The sequence below is a fragment of the Macrotis lagotis genome, chromosome 8, assembly GCF_037893015.1.
Source record: "Macrotis lagotis isolate mMagLag1 chromosome 8, bilby.v1.9.chrom.fasta, whole genome shotgun sequence".
NCBI classification, from domain to species: Eukaryota; Metazoa; Chordata; class Mammalia; order Peramelemorphia; family Peramelidae; genus Macrotis; species Macrotis lagotis.
The window spans coordinates 27,332,589-27,351,832 of NC_133665.1; the positions used below are offsets into that span (position 1 = coordinate 27,332,589).

Here is a 19,244-nt window from a genome sequence, read left to right on the forward strand (position 1 = left end):
GCAGCATGATTTCAACCATTTCTGTGCTTCTTGATCAGTTTGCTGCAATTGATACTTTTGCACCTTCCCCCTGGATAGTCTCTCTTCTCTGTGTTTGTGACATTGCTCTCTCCTGGTTCTTGCTATATTTGTCTGACTACTTCTTAGTCTTCTTTGTTGGTTCATCATCCCATATCACATTCTTTTTGAGTAGTGATTTGGCAATAAAGAGTACAAGGTTGGGAGATTGTAGATAAAATTTGCCTAGATTTTAGCAAAGTTATTTGGGAAAGAAATTTAATCTTTTGGAAAAGATGGAGAGCTATGGATTAGATAATAATACAATCAAATGGATTTAGAATTGGTTGAAGGACTGAACTTAGAGTGACCATGGAGAGTTCAATGTCAGTTTGGAAGGAGGTCTTGAGTAGGGTGCTCCAGGTTCTGTGTTGTTTAACATTTTGCATAACATTTAACATAAATTAAATAAAGGCAAGATTACACCCTTATCAAAGTTGCAAAGGATAGTTCTTTCACTAGAAGATATAGAATCTAAAAAGATTATGACAGTTAAATATTACACTAGGTTTAATCAGATGAAATTCAAAAGGAATAAATATAAAGTCTTACACTTGGGTTCAAAAATCATCTTCCCAAGTACAAGGTAGGGGAAACTGAAAAAAAAAAGATCTGAGAGTTTTAGTATGCTACAAGCTCAAAACAGAATCAAGAGTATGATGTATAAGACAAAAAAAAACTAATGTACTGCATTAGAAGAGACACAACATAAAGAAATAAGATGGTAGTTCTTTTATAGTCTATCCCTGTCAAATCATATCTAGAGTGTGGTGACAAAATTTAAGGTCACTGATCATCTAGAGTATATAGATGAGAAAACCAGAACAATATATAGGACCTTAAACCCATATCATATGACAATCAGTTGAAGGCATTGGAAATATTTAGACTGGAGAAGAGAAGACTCAGAGGGTACATAAAAGATGATAGGTTCTCATATGGGAAGCAGGATAAAATGTTTTCCATCTGGTCCTAGAGGGCAAAAGCAGGAGCAAAAATTGGAAGATACAAAGAAGCAAAATTTAGGCTTGCTCTCAGGAAAACTTCCTAACAAGACTATCTCCAGAGATAATAGGCCATCTTGGCAATACATGTCCTTACACTGGAAGTCTTAAAGCAGGGAATAGATGATTATTTGTCACTTGACTGTATGTTTCTTTTGAAAAATGGATTGGATGGCTGATGTCCATTCCAACTCTATATTGGGAAAATCTGTGAAAACTTATACCCATTAGTCCAGGTGATCCCACTTATTCTATTCTATTCTATTCTATTCTATTCTATTCTATTCTATTCTATTCTATTCTATTCTATTCTATTCTATTCCATTCCATTCCATTCCATTCCATTCCATTCCATTCCATTCCATTCCATTCCATTCCATTCCATTCCATTCCATTCCATTCCACTCCATTCCACTCCACTCCACTCCACTCCACTCCACTCCATTCCATTCCATTCCACTCCATTCCACTCCATTCCACTCCATTCCATTCCATTCCATTCCATTCCATTCCATTCCATTCCATTCCATTCTATTTATTAGGTTTTTGCAAGGCAATGGGGTTAAGTGGCTTGCTCAAGGCCACACAGCTAGGTAATTATTAAGTGTCTGAGGTCGGATTTGAACTCAGGTACTCCTGACTCCAAGGCTGGTGCTCTTATCCACTGCGCCACAGCCACCCCTATTCTATTTAAATATACTAGAATACAACCAAAGGGAGTAGTGATGGGGGAAGAGATGCCCTTTTGTACATAACTATTCATAGCAGCTTTATATGTAATAAGGAAAAATAAAAATAGTCTATTTGCCCAACAGTTGAGGAATTAGGGACATGATAAATTACAATCTGTCTGTGTAATATTACTATTACTAATATTTCTCCATAAAAATGACAAATATGAAGAAAACAAAGAAATGTGAGAAGATATACAAATACTGAGCAAATAAAGTAGAACCAGAATAGAATATATATTGACTCCAACTGCATAGAAATAACATAACAAATATAGTAAATACATAGAAAAGCTTTTAGAAGTGCACACAAAAGCAAATAAGATATTTTGCTGTGAAGGCTTTATATCTACATGTTAAATTCTTTTTTTTTTTTTAGGTTTTTGCAAGGCAAATGGGGTTAAGTGGCTTGCCCAAGGCCACACAGCTAGGTAATTATTAAGTGTCTGAGACCAGATTTGAACCCAGATACTGCTGACTCCAGGGCTGGTGCTTTATCCACTGTTCCACCTAGCCACCCCATGTTAAATTTTTTTAAATAAATTAGAATTTGTTTGATGGTTTTATGGGTATTTCTTTTTATAATCTGTTTCTTTTTTTGTTGATTTTTAAGTTTATAGTAAGATATTATTATTACTTTGCCTTTTGGAGTAATAGGGGCTATAGATAATAACCACATTGGAAAATAAATCACAGTTATAATAAGAGTATTAAATATTATCATCCCAGATTTCTTTGAGAAATGTACTTGGCTTTAAACTTTTCAGAGGACTGTCACATAGAATCTGTCATGTGATCAAACCCGAATAATGTTTGGGCATAACACAGAATACAGAGTTAGACTCAATCTTGGACCAGCAAATACACTTCCTCCTTGGCAGAAATTCCCCCACTGGGAATGTGGAATACAAAACAGGCATTAATGGTATCTTCGAAGACAGCAGAAACCACAAGACCCCAAGAAGCACCAGGGTCTTCTTTGGTGGGAAAAACAAAAAAAAAATCCCCTGAACAGCTTGAAGCCCTAAGGAAATATGAACTAAACAGCACATTTCTGAGTTCAATGGTCACCATAGTGACTGCCCCTTTTATGAGAGGACAAAATAAAAAAGCACGTATCTGTTCAGAGAATCTAGTCCTCCATGCCAGAAAACAAAACCAAACCAAACATTTATTAACATTCTGTTTTGTTTTTTAGGGTTTTTTTTGCAAGGCAAATGGGGTTAAGTGGCTTTCCCAAGGCCACACAGCTAGGTAATTATTAAGTGTCTGAGACCGGATTTGAACCTGGGTACTCCTGACTCCAAGGCCGGTGCTTTATCCACTATGCCACCTAGCCACCCCCCCCCCATTTATTAACATTCTGAAACCAATGCTAACACATAGTGTGTATAGCTCTTAGTTATGAAGGTCTACCATTTCTCAATGGAATGACCAGTGACATGAGATGGGAAAGAGATCTGAACCAGTTGGGCACCAGTGTGGAAGTTTGCTCTTATTAGATAGAAAGGAGAGAAGTGAGCAGAATGACTGAGCAGTGGCCTAAAACTTAGAAGACTCTAGTCTGGATCTAGGATGCTTTAGGGAAGATCCTTAAACCATAAAATCTTAGGGCCAGAAAGAACTTCAGAGGTTACCTAATCCAACCCATATTTTTTTTTTTAAAAAGGAACAAAAATTGGAAGTTACAAAGAAGCAATATTTAGGTTTGCTCTCAGGAAAACTTCCTAACAAGGACTATCTCCAGAGATAATAGGCCATCTTGGCAATACATCTCTCACACTGGAAGTCTTCAAGCAGGGAATAGATGATTATTTGTCATTTGACTGTATGTTAAAACAAGGATTTCTTTTGTCTAGAAGTGGTCTCTAACCTTTGCTTCCCACCGCTCTTATGATCTTTCCTCTCCTCTATCCCAAATACATGCTTTTTATTGTAATGCAGTGTCCAAAAAGGTTGTTGCTGGGGCTACCATGAAATCAAATAGACACATTCTTAGGGAAGTCTGGGTGGAGAAAACTTCCAAGAGTAATACAGCTAACCATCACAGTCTACTATAGGTGGATCTAACTGTTAAAAAGTTTCTCTTTACATGAAACCTAAATCTGTATTAGTACCCAGCTTTGCCTTGTGGGGACAAACAGAACAAGACTAATTCCTCTTTCACATAACAGCTATCATATCTACATGAATATGACTATCATGTTCTTCCTACACCTCCTTCTCTACACTGAACATTCTTAATTCCTTCAACTGACTTTTTTTTCTTTTTAATTGGCAATTGGGATTAAGTAATTTACCCAAAGTCACACTACTAGAAAGATGAGTTTAGATTTGAACTCTTGATTTCAAGGCCAGCACTCTATCCACCATACCACCTAGATGCTCTTGATTCTTAGATGACATAATTTCAAGATCCTTCATCATCTTGGTCATTCTCCTTTGGATAGACTCCATCTTTTTCATAACCTTTCTAAAATGGGATGTCCAGAATTTAACATGATACTCCAGATATGGTTTGACTAGGGTAGAGAATAGATTTCAATTCCTTGATCCTGGACACTAGGACTCTCAATTCAGCTACTGTTGCTACCCACCTGAATCATCTTAAATTTAGACTAGTTTTCTATAATTGTGGGATGTAGGCCATACTGAATTGTTCCAGGATTAAATCATGAATAAAAATCACATAAAAGTTATGATTGCTTCAACCTTGAGGTAATAGGTAACCTTCTCATCAAGGCAAGGATTGGACTGCTGTCCTAGATGAAAGGAAAATTTTATCCCAATGAAGACTGACTAAAGTTAGGAACTTTAACCTTGACAAAAATATACCCCAGATAATGTTAGGTAAAAGAAAGATTAATAAAGTGGAACTTTCACATGGATATTTATCATCATTTTGATTTTACTTCTTCATAAAAGAAAGGCTTAGAGTGTGTGGTGATTATTTTAGAGTTCAAAGGCCAAGTGAAGATGGCCAGGTGCCCTCTCATGTTCAAGACTTCTCTTAGCACATAAGGGTTTGACAAATAATTTTGTATAACCTGGAGAAGAGGAGTGAGAATAAGTCTGTGCTAGGAGGTTGGGAATATTAGGGTGCTTTAACTGTAGAGATGAATTGTAACTTACAAGAGCCATGTCCCACTGCAAACAGATCTTTATATTTTGGATTCCTGTAAAAAAAAATTACAATCTAAGAGGACAAAATCAAATCCATTTTTAAAATGTTTGAATTACATTCAAACCTAGGTGATTAAATCCTATCCTATAGTTGAAATGATACAAATTTTTTTTTATTTTCGGGTTTTTTTGCAAGGCAAATGGGGTTAAGTGGCTTGCTCAAGGCCACACAGCTAGACAATTATTAAGTGTCTGAGACCGGATTTGAACCCAGATACTCCTGACTCCAGGGCCGGTGCTTTATCCACTACGCCACCTAGCCGCCCCAAAATGATACAAATTTATAAGGGAAATTACTCAGGCTTTAGTGAGTAAATAGTGAAAACTTGAAAACACTTGAAAATGTTCAATTTCACTAATAATTAAGGAATGCACATCCAAACACCAGAATTTCTCATCCATCAATTTGGCAGACAAATAAAGAAAAATAATTAAAACAATGTTGGCCTGGCTGTGTGAACAAAGGTAGACCCACAGATATGACTGGTGAGAGTGTTGGTAGAATTGTAATTCAGTGCCATCTTTGCAGAGCAATTTGGTTATCTATAATAAGTATCATAAAACTGTACCTACGCTTTAATCCAATAACTTCATTGCTGGAGAAACATCTCAAAAAAAGAAAGATTTATTTGTACATGTTTATACTGCATTGTGAGTTTAGCAGGGCTGTCCAACCTTACTTTTAAAAGTTTTTATTGAGGGGCAGCTAGGTGGTTCAGTGAATAGAGCATGGCCTTGGAGTCAGAAGGACCTGAGTTCAAATCCAGCCTCAGACACTTAATGATTTCCTAGCTGTTTGGTCTTGGGCAAGTCACTTAATCCCACTGCTTTGCAAACAAACAAACAAACAAAAAAAAACACTAAAAAAACAGACAACATATTTTGATTTACCATTTTAGTGAGAGCTCTATGGTAGCTTGGCTTCATTTACTAAATCATTTAGTAAACCCCCAAGGGGCCACATCAACTCATACTGTGGACTGCATGTGGCCAGTAGGCTGCATTTTGGACAGCCCTGGTTTATAGCAAAAACCTAGCAAGAATATAGGAGTCTAGTAAATGGAATGTGGCAAAGCATATTATGCTATATAAATCCATTGAAATATCATTCCACATAAATCCACAAGTATTTGTTGTCACAAATTATTAAGACTACAAAAAATGAACTATGTGAAATAATATAAAGTAAAAAATAAATAGTAACACTATACACACTGATAAACCACATAAAGAATGTGAGCATGTAAATGCATGTAAATATGATCATAAGTATGTGTTTTAGAACTGTTGATAAATTATTGATACTATATATGTTTATATATACATATTACATGTATGTAAATATATACATAAATAGGCTTACTTTTGTTGTAAAGTTGATTAGACATAAAAATAAATGGGGGAGATGCAACTAAGAGAACTTTGCCCAATTAAAATTAGGTTATTTTATTTTTTTGAACCTCAATATCCTTCTCTGAAAATGGGAATAATACTACATAGGATTGTTGTGAGGAAATTCAACTTTAAAGCAGTATATAAATGTGAGCTAATAACTGACAAAAAAAAGTCTCTGGGTAGAAATAAAGTCAGTAGAAAACTGCCAGGTTCTAGACATTTTCAATGAAAAGTTAACTTTACTGACCCTTCAGGGCTTCCTTTTTATTTGAATGGACCCTAGAAACCAGGGAGACAACTCATCCTCCAGGTCAATATCTACTTGGGAAAAATATTATGTGATAACAAGCTGGATAATTTATGGTTCAGAATGAGGAGAGCAATTTCTAAATTCTTACATTCTGAGTGGGAATTGTTTCTCCCCTTCAAAGATTTTTTTTTCAAATAGCTTTTGCTTCCCCCCTCCTTCATGATGAATCTTAAATGAGTCTCTAAATTTGTATATTTTATGTGTCTTCCTAGTCTCCCTAACTTATGTTCATAGCTTTGCCCTAAGTGAAATATTCAAATCTGGAGCTGAAAATAGCCAAAAATGCTGAAACTGAATCAGGAGAAACTCAGAGTCTAAAGACCCAGAATAAAATAATCTGATTCTCTCCCCATTTTGTGTTCTATAACTTGTAAATCTGACTTGTATAACACCCTTCCCAAACACAATCTGAATTTTTGAAAGCACTATTGTGTTTGTAGGGCTGTGGGAAGGTAAATAAAGCGGGACTACTAATTTGACTTCTATTCTCAGCTTTTAGGGACACAACCATAGTCTAAGTCCCTAACCCTAGCTCTGAAAGGATAGGATTGTCAGGGAGTGAACTATCTAAGGACATTCTTCCTCTCTACCCCATTGAGGCCACATCAGGCCAGAGGACATTGCCCTCCCATTGGATACCAAAGTTGAAAATACTTAGAAGTATGTGCACTATTTCGTACTCAGCCTATTATAGCTGAGTAAAGGTACTGTGAACATCAGAAAACTTCATCCAGAAGTCAAAAGTCAATTGAGAAGTCCTAGGTCTTGGATAGTTCAAAGAGCTATCCAAGGTACTAAAATGTTTCATTTGACCCTCTTTTTTGACCCAAGGCTTCTAACTCCAAGTGCCCTAAATTAGAAGTCATTCCTCCTCATTTTTGATGCCACCCTACCTAAACCATGCCTAATTTGACTTCACCTATGCTCTACCCTACCTAGGCCCCAAGTCAACCCTTGCTGTCTTTCCAACACGAGGAACCAAAAAAAATCCACTTAAATTCTTTCCTTTTCCACCCCTGTATTCCATTCCCTTGGACTAACTCTGTCTCATCTCCTCTCCTCCCTGTTACCCAGACAGATGATTATAGAATATGTCTTCATTACTTGCTGCAAAGATACAGATCACTGCAAATACTGCTAGATTCTTAGGCCTAGTCATTCTTCACCAATGACTAGAAATCTCTAGGGCCTTTAGAAATTGATTTTCTGGTTTCTTTTATTTATAACATCAGTACTTTACTTTCTTAGAAAACCTTCCTAACTCTAGTCCCATTGGTTAAATTGACTATCAGAATCTAGTAAGAATGAGGTCAGGGTTAAGTGTTAGGAGGCTATAGTTCTAACTCTGGGTCTACAATGAAATACCTATATGACCTATATCAAGCTTACTTGATCTCTCTAGGTCTCAGTTTCTTAACCCCTATATGAGATTAGACTGCTTTCTAACAGGTCCCTTTTAACTTAAATATTCAATGACAATGGGTGACTTGATTCTTCAGATGGCACAGTGGAATGCAGTAGTGGATCTGCTGTCTGAAAGCCCTAAGGTCAAATCTGACTTCAGTCATCTATTACCTGATTGACCCTGGACAATTCCTGTCTTAATTCCTGACTGCCTCAGTTTCCTCAACTGTTAAATGAGAGAATAATAGCATACTTTCAAGGTTTGTTGTGAGGTTGAAATGAGTTAACATTTGTAAACCATTTAGTACAGTAAGGCTTATTAAGAAATGCCTACACTTTCTCCTTTTGATCCTCCAGATTGATCAAATTATTTATCCTTACATTCCTGCACCTTAACAATTGATCTGACACATTCATCAGTAACTTGTCACTGGAAATGTGATACTTAAAAACAGACCTTGTAGCTCCAACAGTTTATTAAGGTTTTAAAGGAATTAAATAAAGGACATTACTCCTGGAAATAAGCTGCCTGTGAGATAATAACTATCCTCATTTGTTCCCCTTCATTTTCTTTATTTTACTAGATGGAAAACTGTTTTTGCACAAAGACAAATGTCAAACACATGCTTCCATGCCTGGACTATATGTCTATGGTAACATGAGATTATCACTTCATACCAGGGGCTTAAAGAAATGTAATTTTGGAGCAAAAAACCTTTGAAAATGTAACCAAACTACTCACCAGCAGAGGGCAGTCACGGCCAGGTGCTTTGCCTTATCATACTGGAACTTCCAGAGAGGAAGCAAGGTACCCTCCTGGTCCCGATATTCATCAGCTGCATCTTCATAATACTTAAAATCTTAAAAAAAAATTAAAGCCATAAGACCAATAAATTTTTTTCTGGGAAATCCAACCATAGATAAATCACACAGACAAATATAATAAAGTGGTCATTTAGACCTGAAGAATAATTATGAAATTCCTCATTTTCAATGTCTTTTGATCCAAATCTATATTTCATACCTATTTCATGTCAGTTCCTATGAAGTCCTAGATGGTCTTTCTGTAGTTTTTTTGAGGGAATTAATTATGTTTCAGAGATCAGACTGAAAGTGTTAGGGAGATATCAAACTATGAGGGTTCTTGTGAACACCAGGCAAAATGGTCTTTACTGCAGAGTGAGAGTAAAAAAGAACTTTACTCCAAGAGGATAGGAACCTCTGACTATTTATAAAAAGAGTGGAATGATTGGGGCAGGGAAGAGAATAGACACAGGAAGATCTCTTAAGAGACTAAGAAATAAGACTTGTGAAAGCTAAGGTTTCAAAATGAAAGTCATCCTGGAAGATCTGTGCAAGATCAATGACCTTGCACAAGTCCCTTCATCCAAAGGAAGAGGTTGGGCTAGATTGTCATTTTCCAAACCAATTAGGCCACAAAATATATTTGGTATTGAATCATCCTGATGGAATCTATAAATGTGAGTCTGAGTATATGAGTATCCCTTAGATAAAGGGGGCTTGGGAATATATCAAAGAAATAAGTATTTTCTTTTTTTCCTTTTTTTAGTTTTTTTTTTTTTGTAAGGCAAATGGGGTTAAGCGGCTTGCCCAAGGCAACACAGGTAGGTAATTATTAAGTGTCTGAGACCGGATTTGAACCCAGGTACTCCTGACTCCAAGGCCGGTGCTTTATCCACTATGCCACCTAGCCGCCCCGAAACTAAGTATTTTCAATCCCGAAAAGCTGCCAAGCAAGTATCAAATGTATTATGTATATGTGCAATTTCAAATTTAATATTTTATCAAGAAGATATCATTAACATTAGCATTTTCTGATGGAACTTCTACTTAATTGCATAGAACACCCTGGCAGGATATAGAAGAACATAGTCTGGTAAATCATAGGCTGGTTGATTTCAAAAGATATTTCAAATTTCAAAATTTTATCATTCTATGGATCAATATTTTAACAGAAAATTATGATTTTTCCTTTGAAAATGATTTTTAGAGATTTATTAAATTATATGTTCTTTTATTATGCTTCATAGTCATCTCATTTTTTAACTACAGGAGTATCTGATTTTATAATATCAGTTAGATAAAGGAGTATTCATTATGCATAAATTTATTTTATGGACAAATTTTTTTTTCTAACTTCTGCTCCATAGATTGAAGATTATCTATATTGACTTGGAAATCCACAAATGAAACTCAAGGTCACAGTTTTGTTTTTTTTAGGTTTTTGGCAAGGCAAATGGGGTTAAGTGGCTTGCCCAAGGCCACACAGCTAGGTAATTATTAAGTGTCTGAGACCGGATTTGAACCCAGGTACTCCTGACTACAAGGCCGGTGCTTTATCCACTACGCCACCTAGCTGTCCCATCAAGGTCACAGTTTTCAAAGAGATCCTTGGGGAAATAAAAATAGTCTTCCTTATACCTGGGTTTCTAGGGTATGGTAATTATCTCATTCCTCTTTGGACTGGCTTCTTGGGGGTGTTTCTACTAAACAAAGAATCACAATACCCCACTAATTGATTAATAAGGTAACCTTATTAATTACGTAGCATTCTTTCTGTCTTTTCCAAAATTTTGTCCTCCTCACAAAATGACTGGAGTAAAACAGTTTGACCAGGGCCAAAGTAAATGAAGTACTAAATGAGAATTAGGTTAACATTTATCTAAGAAGACACAAATGCTTGGAAACCATGGCTCCTTTAAAGAAGATATGGGCACTCTGAATAGGAAATAAGAAGCTTCAGAATTGTGAGACTTGGCATTGGCAAGAGAGGAATGTGAAAAAGTATTTATGAGGTCAGAAAGAGAAAATGATCCTAATTAAAACTATATACATTTTAAACATAGAAATGCCACGTATTGTTTAATGTGCTTTGCATAAATTAACCTTGTTGATCTTCATAATAATTCTGCAAAGTAAGTGGCATATTATCTCCATTCCATAACTAAACCAGCTAAAGCTCAGAGAGGGTAAATAAGTGACATGAGGCTATATAACCATAGATTTGAGATTACAATCCTCAGGTTTTCTGTTCTAAATTGGGCTCTTTCCACAAGTACCATGTTGATGGGAACAGTGTGGAGAGGGTTTCAACAGAGGGCACATGGATTTGATGGGCAGAGTTCAAGAATATTGGCAAAACGGGGCTCAAGGGTCTATGAATTTTATCATTGAACTGAAGAGTCATTTGCTACCCAATCAGAAAGGAAGGAATCAAACATTCATATGCTATGGCTAAGGGCAAAAATACAAGAAAAAAACAGTCCCTCGACCTCAAGGAGTTTTATAATCTGTGGAAGGGCTTTGCTTCCTTAGAACCATGAGATCTAAGGAGAGGGCTGTATAACAATAGTGGTCCAAGGATTCAGTTTGGAGTCATAAGGTCCAGCTCTGCCATTAGCTTATTGAATGACCTTGGGAAAAATCATCTATCAAATACAGTTACAGGATAAGATGCTATCTAAGGACCTCTGCTATGATCTTAAGAAGTAAGTTGAGAAGAAGGAAACAAAGCTGAAATGGCATAGGGACCCCAGGAAGCAAGGTGACAAAAAGAGAGGGTCAATATGGGGATGAAATGGGGAAGGCCCAGAAGGAATCCTAACAATGTATTCAACCACAATAATTTAGTTAGGACTGACTGGAGTTTAGATAAGATATGGTCCCTGCTTTCCCAGAGCTTTGTGTCTAGTATAACTATGGTATAAAATAACTAAAATACATGATACATGATAAATTAGAAAGGAAAGCAAAACAGAATGTAATGTGATATCCAAAGAGGAAAAGCTATTTTAATAGGGGACCAAGAAAGATATTTAAGTTGGGCTCTTAGGCATAAGCCAGAAATTCAAAAGGTGAAAAGAGAGAGAGGACATTTCAAAAACTGGGAACTCCACCAGCAAAGGCATGGGGTGGAAAGGCAGAGGGTGTATGGGAGGCACAGATAGCAGTCTACTTTGCCAGGACATGAAGTGTGTCTAGGAAATCAGCCTGGGAAAAGATAGAGAAGCATCAGACTGTGAAGGTTCTTGTAAATCCCAGGCAAAAGCATCTGAATTTTATTCCCAAAGGCAAAGAAAAACCACTGACCATTTCTGAGCAAGAATAGCATGACAATCTCTCTGCATGAGAGAGATAATGATGGCAGATGGGGTGAAGGATGATTGGAGGGGCAAGACCTGTAAGACATCCAAGTAACCTGAGGCTATCTATGCCCCCCATAATTCATTTTATTTGTATTCTTTCTGCATCCCCCAGATTCCCTCAAGCTGTAATAATAACAATAATTGTTGATTATGCTTGCTTTAACAGCACAAGTCAGGAAAGGGGGGCACCATAGAGCAGAGGTCTTCATTTTTAAGTCAAAGTATCAGGATCACTTCTTCCCTGATCCCCAGATGATAGTAGCAGAGAGTTATCCCACACAACCCTGGAACTGTCTGGGAATCTTGGGAGAATGACTCATTATTACTTATTAGAGGTGAGGAAAAACTTTTGGAGTAGACCAGACACTAGATGTTAGTGGGACACAGCCCTGATATATGACAATATATCATATCACTCCTTCCATGTAAATTAGTTTCACTTTCTCCAATTAGTGGTGACCCCATTAGTCATTTTAGATTTCACTGTCCATTTTATCTTACAGGTTGTTTAAATTATTTGCTTTAATTTGTATATAAATGCCATCTCACAACCTATACCACCATACTATATAGACATACTATATGAACTTTCTCTTTTCATTACCCATGGTTTCTCAAAGATGATCAACTTTAGTTTTGTGATTTTTATTTGAAAGTAATTTCATTTTATGGAAAAATAATAATAATAATAATGATGATGATGATGATGATGATGATGATGATGATAATGAATCCTTCTAGATCTACAGAATACATTCAAAACAACTCCATGTTCTACTTCTGCTTCCTTATCTATTTTGAGCTTCTTTATCCTTTTAACCAAATTTGTTTTAATGACTATAGTCTAAAGATCACTTTCTTTGACAGAGAAAATAGAAGCAAAATCAAGCCTGAATAGTTATTTGCCTTCTCTCTGTCATATTTTAACATTCTATCTCCTCCAAGCAGGAACACTATTCCTTATTCACTGTTCTCCAGACATAACTAAAATATTTCTTTTTCTCTTGTGCCTATTTTGCAAGCCTCCATTCATTCTGTACCGTATCCTTCCTGATAGTATTGTTATAAATTCACGCTCCTCTATAGCATTTATCCTTGGAAAGGTATTCTTGTTTCTAGTAGAAATTCTTTTAAAATCTCAGTTCAAAGCAAAGCTCCCTGTGCAGTCACATTTGTTGCTTTCTCCCCTTTTTAGGGGATTTGGCCTAGTTTTTCCTCTGAATATGTAGAAAGCTGTTTTCCTAAAGTTGAGCATACATACATGTATGACAATGCCCAGTTTTATTATGCTTTACTATTGTGAAGTCTATGATAATATAAACATTTTCTTGCAAGGTGCCTATAATTTCCACATTAGCAACCAAGACTTTTCTGTCGGTTAGAATTAAGTCCAAACCAGCAATTCCTCTCATTGTTCCTCTACCTTCTAAGCAATAAAACTAGCAGAAACACAAGTCAAGAACATATTAGCTGTTATGCTTTAAAAATCCCCATCAGTATTGTATTTTGCTTGTTGTCTGTTTTATAATTGTATATTAGAAAAGCATCACCCTGAAAAATGCTATCCACCTTCAGAGTGATAAATGATTAATTAAATGAGTGCAAACTGAAGCATATTTTCTTTGATTTTATATTTCTCTTTTTTCTTTTGTAACATGCCTAACACAGAACTATGTTTTGCATGACTTCATAAGTATAATGGGCATCATATTTTTTGCCTTTTCAATAGGAAGGGAAGGGGTAGAAGGGAGGGAGAAAAATTGTAATTGGAAATTTTTAAAATTAAAAAATATTAAATATATAATTAAATGTTTTCATTTATTATCATTATTATTATTATATTCCTGACTAAAAGTAAAATCACTTCCAAATACTACCTTTAGAATCATTTCCATAATCTTACTCCACCTCTAAGTAGAGAGAATACTTGGAGAAAGTACTGTTTCAAGAAAACCTCTGTTACATGCTCAAAAGCTCTCTTAAACATTATTTATTATAATTACAATGAATTATACTGAAAATCTAATTAATTAATAAAGCATCACCCTTATCCTTGGTTTGACTGTATTGTCTGTTATATTCCTTTAAGTATGTGCATCCCAGTGTTTGATAACACCCTTTAAGAAGTAGTTACATTTAGTACAAGATCACAAGATCAGCTTAAAAATAAATATGATGGCATGTATTGAAATGTATTGAAATGGTCAATTAATTGTCAGCTTGTTTGGTTGGTTTATACTCAATGCCAGGCTCCCTGCACTCATTTGAATCATTGGTTGATTTTGGCTCTTGTATATTTCTTGTCTCTTCTACCTCTCTTCCTTCCTCAAAAGTGATGCATTTCTTCTCTGATACATACATACCACAAACTCCCACACTGATGGGGGCTTCTTTAACAATTCCTGGTCCTTCTTTATCCATTATTGTTCACTCATCCTCATCTGCTTCCTGCCCTGAACAATGCATAGCTAGCTGTTCTTGTGCCTCAGAACTGTTGTGACTATTACTTCTTATGTGAATGATTGTTCTCTTTGTCTCATTTTTATATTCACAGAAATGCCCTCTCCCATACTTCTACCCTAAGATTCAAGAATTTCCATAACAAAAGATAGCCCTTTTTGAGAGAACTGCTCCTCTACCCTGTAGCATCAGTTAAGTCTCTTTGGAAGAAGGTATATCCTTTCATTAACATGTTATAATAATGAGATATTGAAAAGAACACTGGAGTTCAAGAGTTCAAGTCAGAAAACCAGTCTTATATCAGTTGTTACCCTATATGCTTTATGTTACCCTATATGCTTTATGATACAAAGACATCCAAGGTCACAAATATTGCCTCTAACTCTCTCTATGAATGTAGATTACTGGGTATGTTCTCTTCTAAGTCATTCTACATCAGATATACTATCTTTCATAGCATCTGGTTTTACTCTTTTATCTCCCCGTTTTTCTACCTTCCCCTTTATTGCAATTCAAAGCCCTTTTAATTAGGCCCTACTAAATATATTCTTTCCAACTTTTATGAAACATACTCTTATTCCTTGCCAGTAGTTCCTTGTCCTAGTATAAGTCATATACTAGGTCCATAAAAATCAGATCCTGTTCTTTTTTTGTCATCTTTATAGCATTTATTTCCTATATCTTCCTTTCTCATCCAAAGTTAGCACCTTTAGATGATAAAAAGAGAGAAAAATGCTACCTGTACCCTCCATGTCTTCTAGTTTCCAGGACTTAAAGTCAATAGAGATTCCATTTTCCTTCTGACACTAGATTCCCACACAATTAAAAGATGTAGGTGTCCTATTAAATAATCCTAAAAGCCAGATGTCATATGGCAAGTACACATTAGCAAATACTAAGTGAGGAGAGAATCACAATGCCCTATATCTCAGGTTTCAAAGATAGCAGAGGACATTAATTCAGAGATTCAAGGTAGTTCAGAGGGAATGGATCTAGAGGATTCTGAATTCTAGAGTAACAATTAAAAGGAGGGGGAGAGGATCTGCACAAAACAAATATGGAGGAGAAAGAGGCTTAATGAACATAACTACTTGGCCAAATCCTAACTAATAGTAAGTTCTAAGAGTGAGGACTTCCTTTAGAATCCTGCCCCTAGGTTCACCTCTCTTGCATATAGAGAGAATACCTGGAGAAAGAACTGTTTCAAGAAAGCCTGTTACATGCCCATCAATTCTCTTAAAGGTGAGACTGCAGCTCCATTTCCCTCTCATTGACTATTTCTTTCCAAAACCCTAATTCCCAGTTCTTCAATTACTAATCCATTCTAGCTCATTATATTCAAGAACTCCACATTTTATCTGATTATAATTTTTGTCTATGTCTCTGCTCAATCTTATTCCTTTCAAAACTACTCTTTCTTTGTTCTCACTAAGACATTCATTTCTTCTCTTCCTCTCTGTTCTATCTTATCCCTGAGTACTGCTCTGGCTACATTCTCCACCCTTCCAAATCTCAACCCTTTCATGAACCAAATCAACCTTTCTCTATTTAATACTCTCCAATTTCATGTTCCCTTGCCCAATTGTCAACTGTGCCTTGCTAAACTCCAGTACTGGAATATTCCCACCATCTACCTTCCCTTGCTCCTACTCACATCTGGTTTCAAATACTAGTTGTGTGACCCTGGACAAGTCACTTGATCCTGTTTGTCTCAATTTCCTCATCTGTGAAATGAGCTGGAGAAGGAAATGTCAAATCTCTCCAATATCTTTGCCAAGAAAACCCCAAATGGGGACATGAAGAGTAGGACACAACCAAAATGATGGAACAACTACCGAGTATTACCTCTAGAATAAAATATAAACTTGATACTATCAAACCCTTCTTGACTCCTAATCTCTTATAATACTTTCCTTCTTTTCACACTTTTCTCCATTCTCTGACCTGCTTGCCAGCAAAGCCTTTTTCACATACAAAACCTTTACACTGACTCTCCCTAAAGCATGGAATATTCTCCCATCTTAACCTCCCACTTTTCAAATCTCTGGCTTCCTTAAATTCTCAGCTCAAGTGCTAACTCCTTAGAGATCTTTCCTGTTCTTCCCAGCTGATGGTGCCATCCTTTCCAAAGCTATCTTCCTCTTACCCTAAATTTATCCTATAAGAACTAATTTGCATAGTTACTATCTCTCCTGTTGGGATGTCAACTCCACAAGAGTATGTACTCATTTTTCATTTTCTTTGTAATCTCAAACACATCATTGAGTCTGGTACTTTTTTATTTAAATGCTTATTAGGGGCAGCTAGGTGGCGTAGGGGTGGCTAGGTGGCGCTGGGGTGGCTAGGTGGCGTGGTGGATAAAGCACCGGCCTTAGAGTCAGGAGTACCTGGATTCAAATCCGGTCTCAGACACTTAATAATTACCTAGCTGTGTGGCCTTGGGCAAGCCACTTAACCCCATTTGCCTTGCAAAAACCTAAAAAAAAATGCTTATTAACTGATTGATGTAACCCGGGTTTCTTGACCATATTAGCAAATTTCTGCCTGAATCAAAAGGCATGGGTATATCTGACTTGGAGTAAGATTGGAAGAAGATGATAGAGCTGGGAATATTGTCCTGATGAGAGAGGAACAAAATGAAAATACTAAGTCTTAGAGAGCAATGCACCTAGGAGAGAGAGATAGTAGAAAAGGCAAGCATCATTGAATCTCAAATGACATAATCTTAAAGATTATTTTGGCCAGGGATTCTTAACTTTGAGTCCATGAACCCATTTTTTGTCTTTAAAGTGAATAACTTTATTTTAAGATAACTGGCTTCCTTTGTAATGCTATATATTTTATTTTATAGATTTAAAAATATTTTTCTGAGAAGGGATTCACAGGCTTCACCAGCCTACAAAAGAAATCTGTGACATTAAAAAGATTAAGAATCCCTGATCTAATCTAACCTATGCTTGCACATATCAAACAAGTGAGTATCCAGTCTCTGCTTGAATACCTACATAGATGAAAAGCTTGTTACCTGCTAAGTCTGTTCATTCCAATTATGGAAAGATGTGATTGTTAAGAAGCTTTTAAAATATTTGGTCAAAATCTACCTCTGCATTAAGCCCCTTCTACATGACAACTCTTGAAATACTTGAAATTAGCTAAACATTTGCTCTCCAAGATCAATAATTTTAGTTCCTTCAAATGATACTCAAGTGATATGGCTTCAAATCCCCTCACCATACTGGTCTCTCCTTTAGATGTATTCCATACTTATTCATATCCTTTCTAAAAAATAGCTAACTACAATATTCCTAATGGGGTCTATATAAGGAAAATTAGCACAGAGAAATCACTTTCCATTTTTGGGCTCTCATTTTCTCTTTATAAAGCATAAAATTACTTTCATCTGTTTGATTGCCGTATCACTCCATTAACCCATATTGGACTTCTACTCCATAACCCCCTTCCACCCTGCCTCCCCCCCTCAATCCTCTAGACCTTTTGCATGACCTGTTAGCTACTCATAGCTCTCATCCTATACTAGTTCAGCTGATTTTTAAAATTCAATGCAATATTTGTCATTTGAACCTGTTAAATTTCATGCTATTCAATTCTGTCCATCATTTAATCTTTTGGGGTTTCTTTGGATTTTGATTTTGTCATCAACCCATAAATTATCCTGACTAGTTTTAAATCTGATAAACATGACATCTATTCCCTCATCTATGTCACCAGTAAAAAACAACAACAAACATTGAGCAGAACAAACAAAAGGAGAGTTTTCTGAGAAACTCCACTACAAACCTACTTCTAAGTTTACATTGCTGTATTAAAAATTACTCTTTGGGTCTCATCAGTTCCTGATTTCATTCATTTACAAACCAATTGCATACAAATTGCAGACAAAGCACTTTATACAAATGAGTTCATAAGAGTACTGGACTATTAGCTAACATTCATATTATAGTATGACCATGAGAATGCCTATGGTACAATGACCACTTTCAAAGAGCTAACAGATTAAGTAAAGAAGATACACAAGGAAGTCATATATGTATATATATATATATATGTATATATATGCATATACATATATATATATATCTGATTCTTAGACCAATTTGAATCTAAGAGAAGATGAGAATCCAAAATGGGAAGTGATTTCTTTGTGGTAATTTTCCTTATTTATACACCATTAGAAATATTATGGTTAGCTCCTAGTTCTACTTTTTAGAAAGGACATGGATAAGTATGGAATACATCTAAAGGAGAGACCAGTATGGTGATAGGACTTGAAATCATATCATTTGAGCATCATTTGAAAGAACTAAAGATATTGACCTTAAAGAACAAAGTGTTATGAGGGATCTGAGGAGGAAGAGATCACTCCCACATGTGGGAGTGGGAGTGGGGAAAAGGAAGAGAAGGGTCATAACAAAGCTTCATGAAGAAGATGTCATCAGACTTGAGACTCCAGCAGATGAAGATGGTTTCTATCCCACCCATGTGGCTCCATGGAATTAAAGGCAAGGCCAGTTCA

General features: G+C 36.1%; 1 protein-coding gene across 3 annotated transcripts in view; it reads right to left on the reverse strand.

The window, feature by feature from the left end:
- DNAI1 (dynein axonemal intermediate chain 1) overlaps positions 1-19,244 on the reverse strand; it is a 258,163-nt gene that overhangs the window by 127,503 nt on the left and 111,416 nt on the right. For all 3 annotated transcript variants that reach the window (XM_074196569.1, XM_074196568.1, XM_074196570.1), the window contains exons 11-12: positions 8,827-8,944; positions 4,925-4,968 (exon numbers count right to left, since the gene is read on the reverse strand). In XM_074196569.1, the coding sequence (XP_074052670.1) occupies positions 4,925-4,968; positions 8,827-8,944 (162 nt within the window). The remainder of the gene's footprint in view (positions 1-4,924; positions 4,969-8,826; positions 8,945-19,244) is intronic.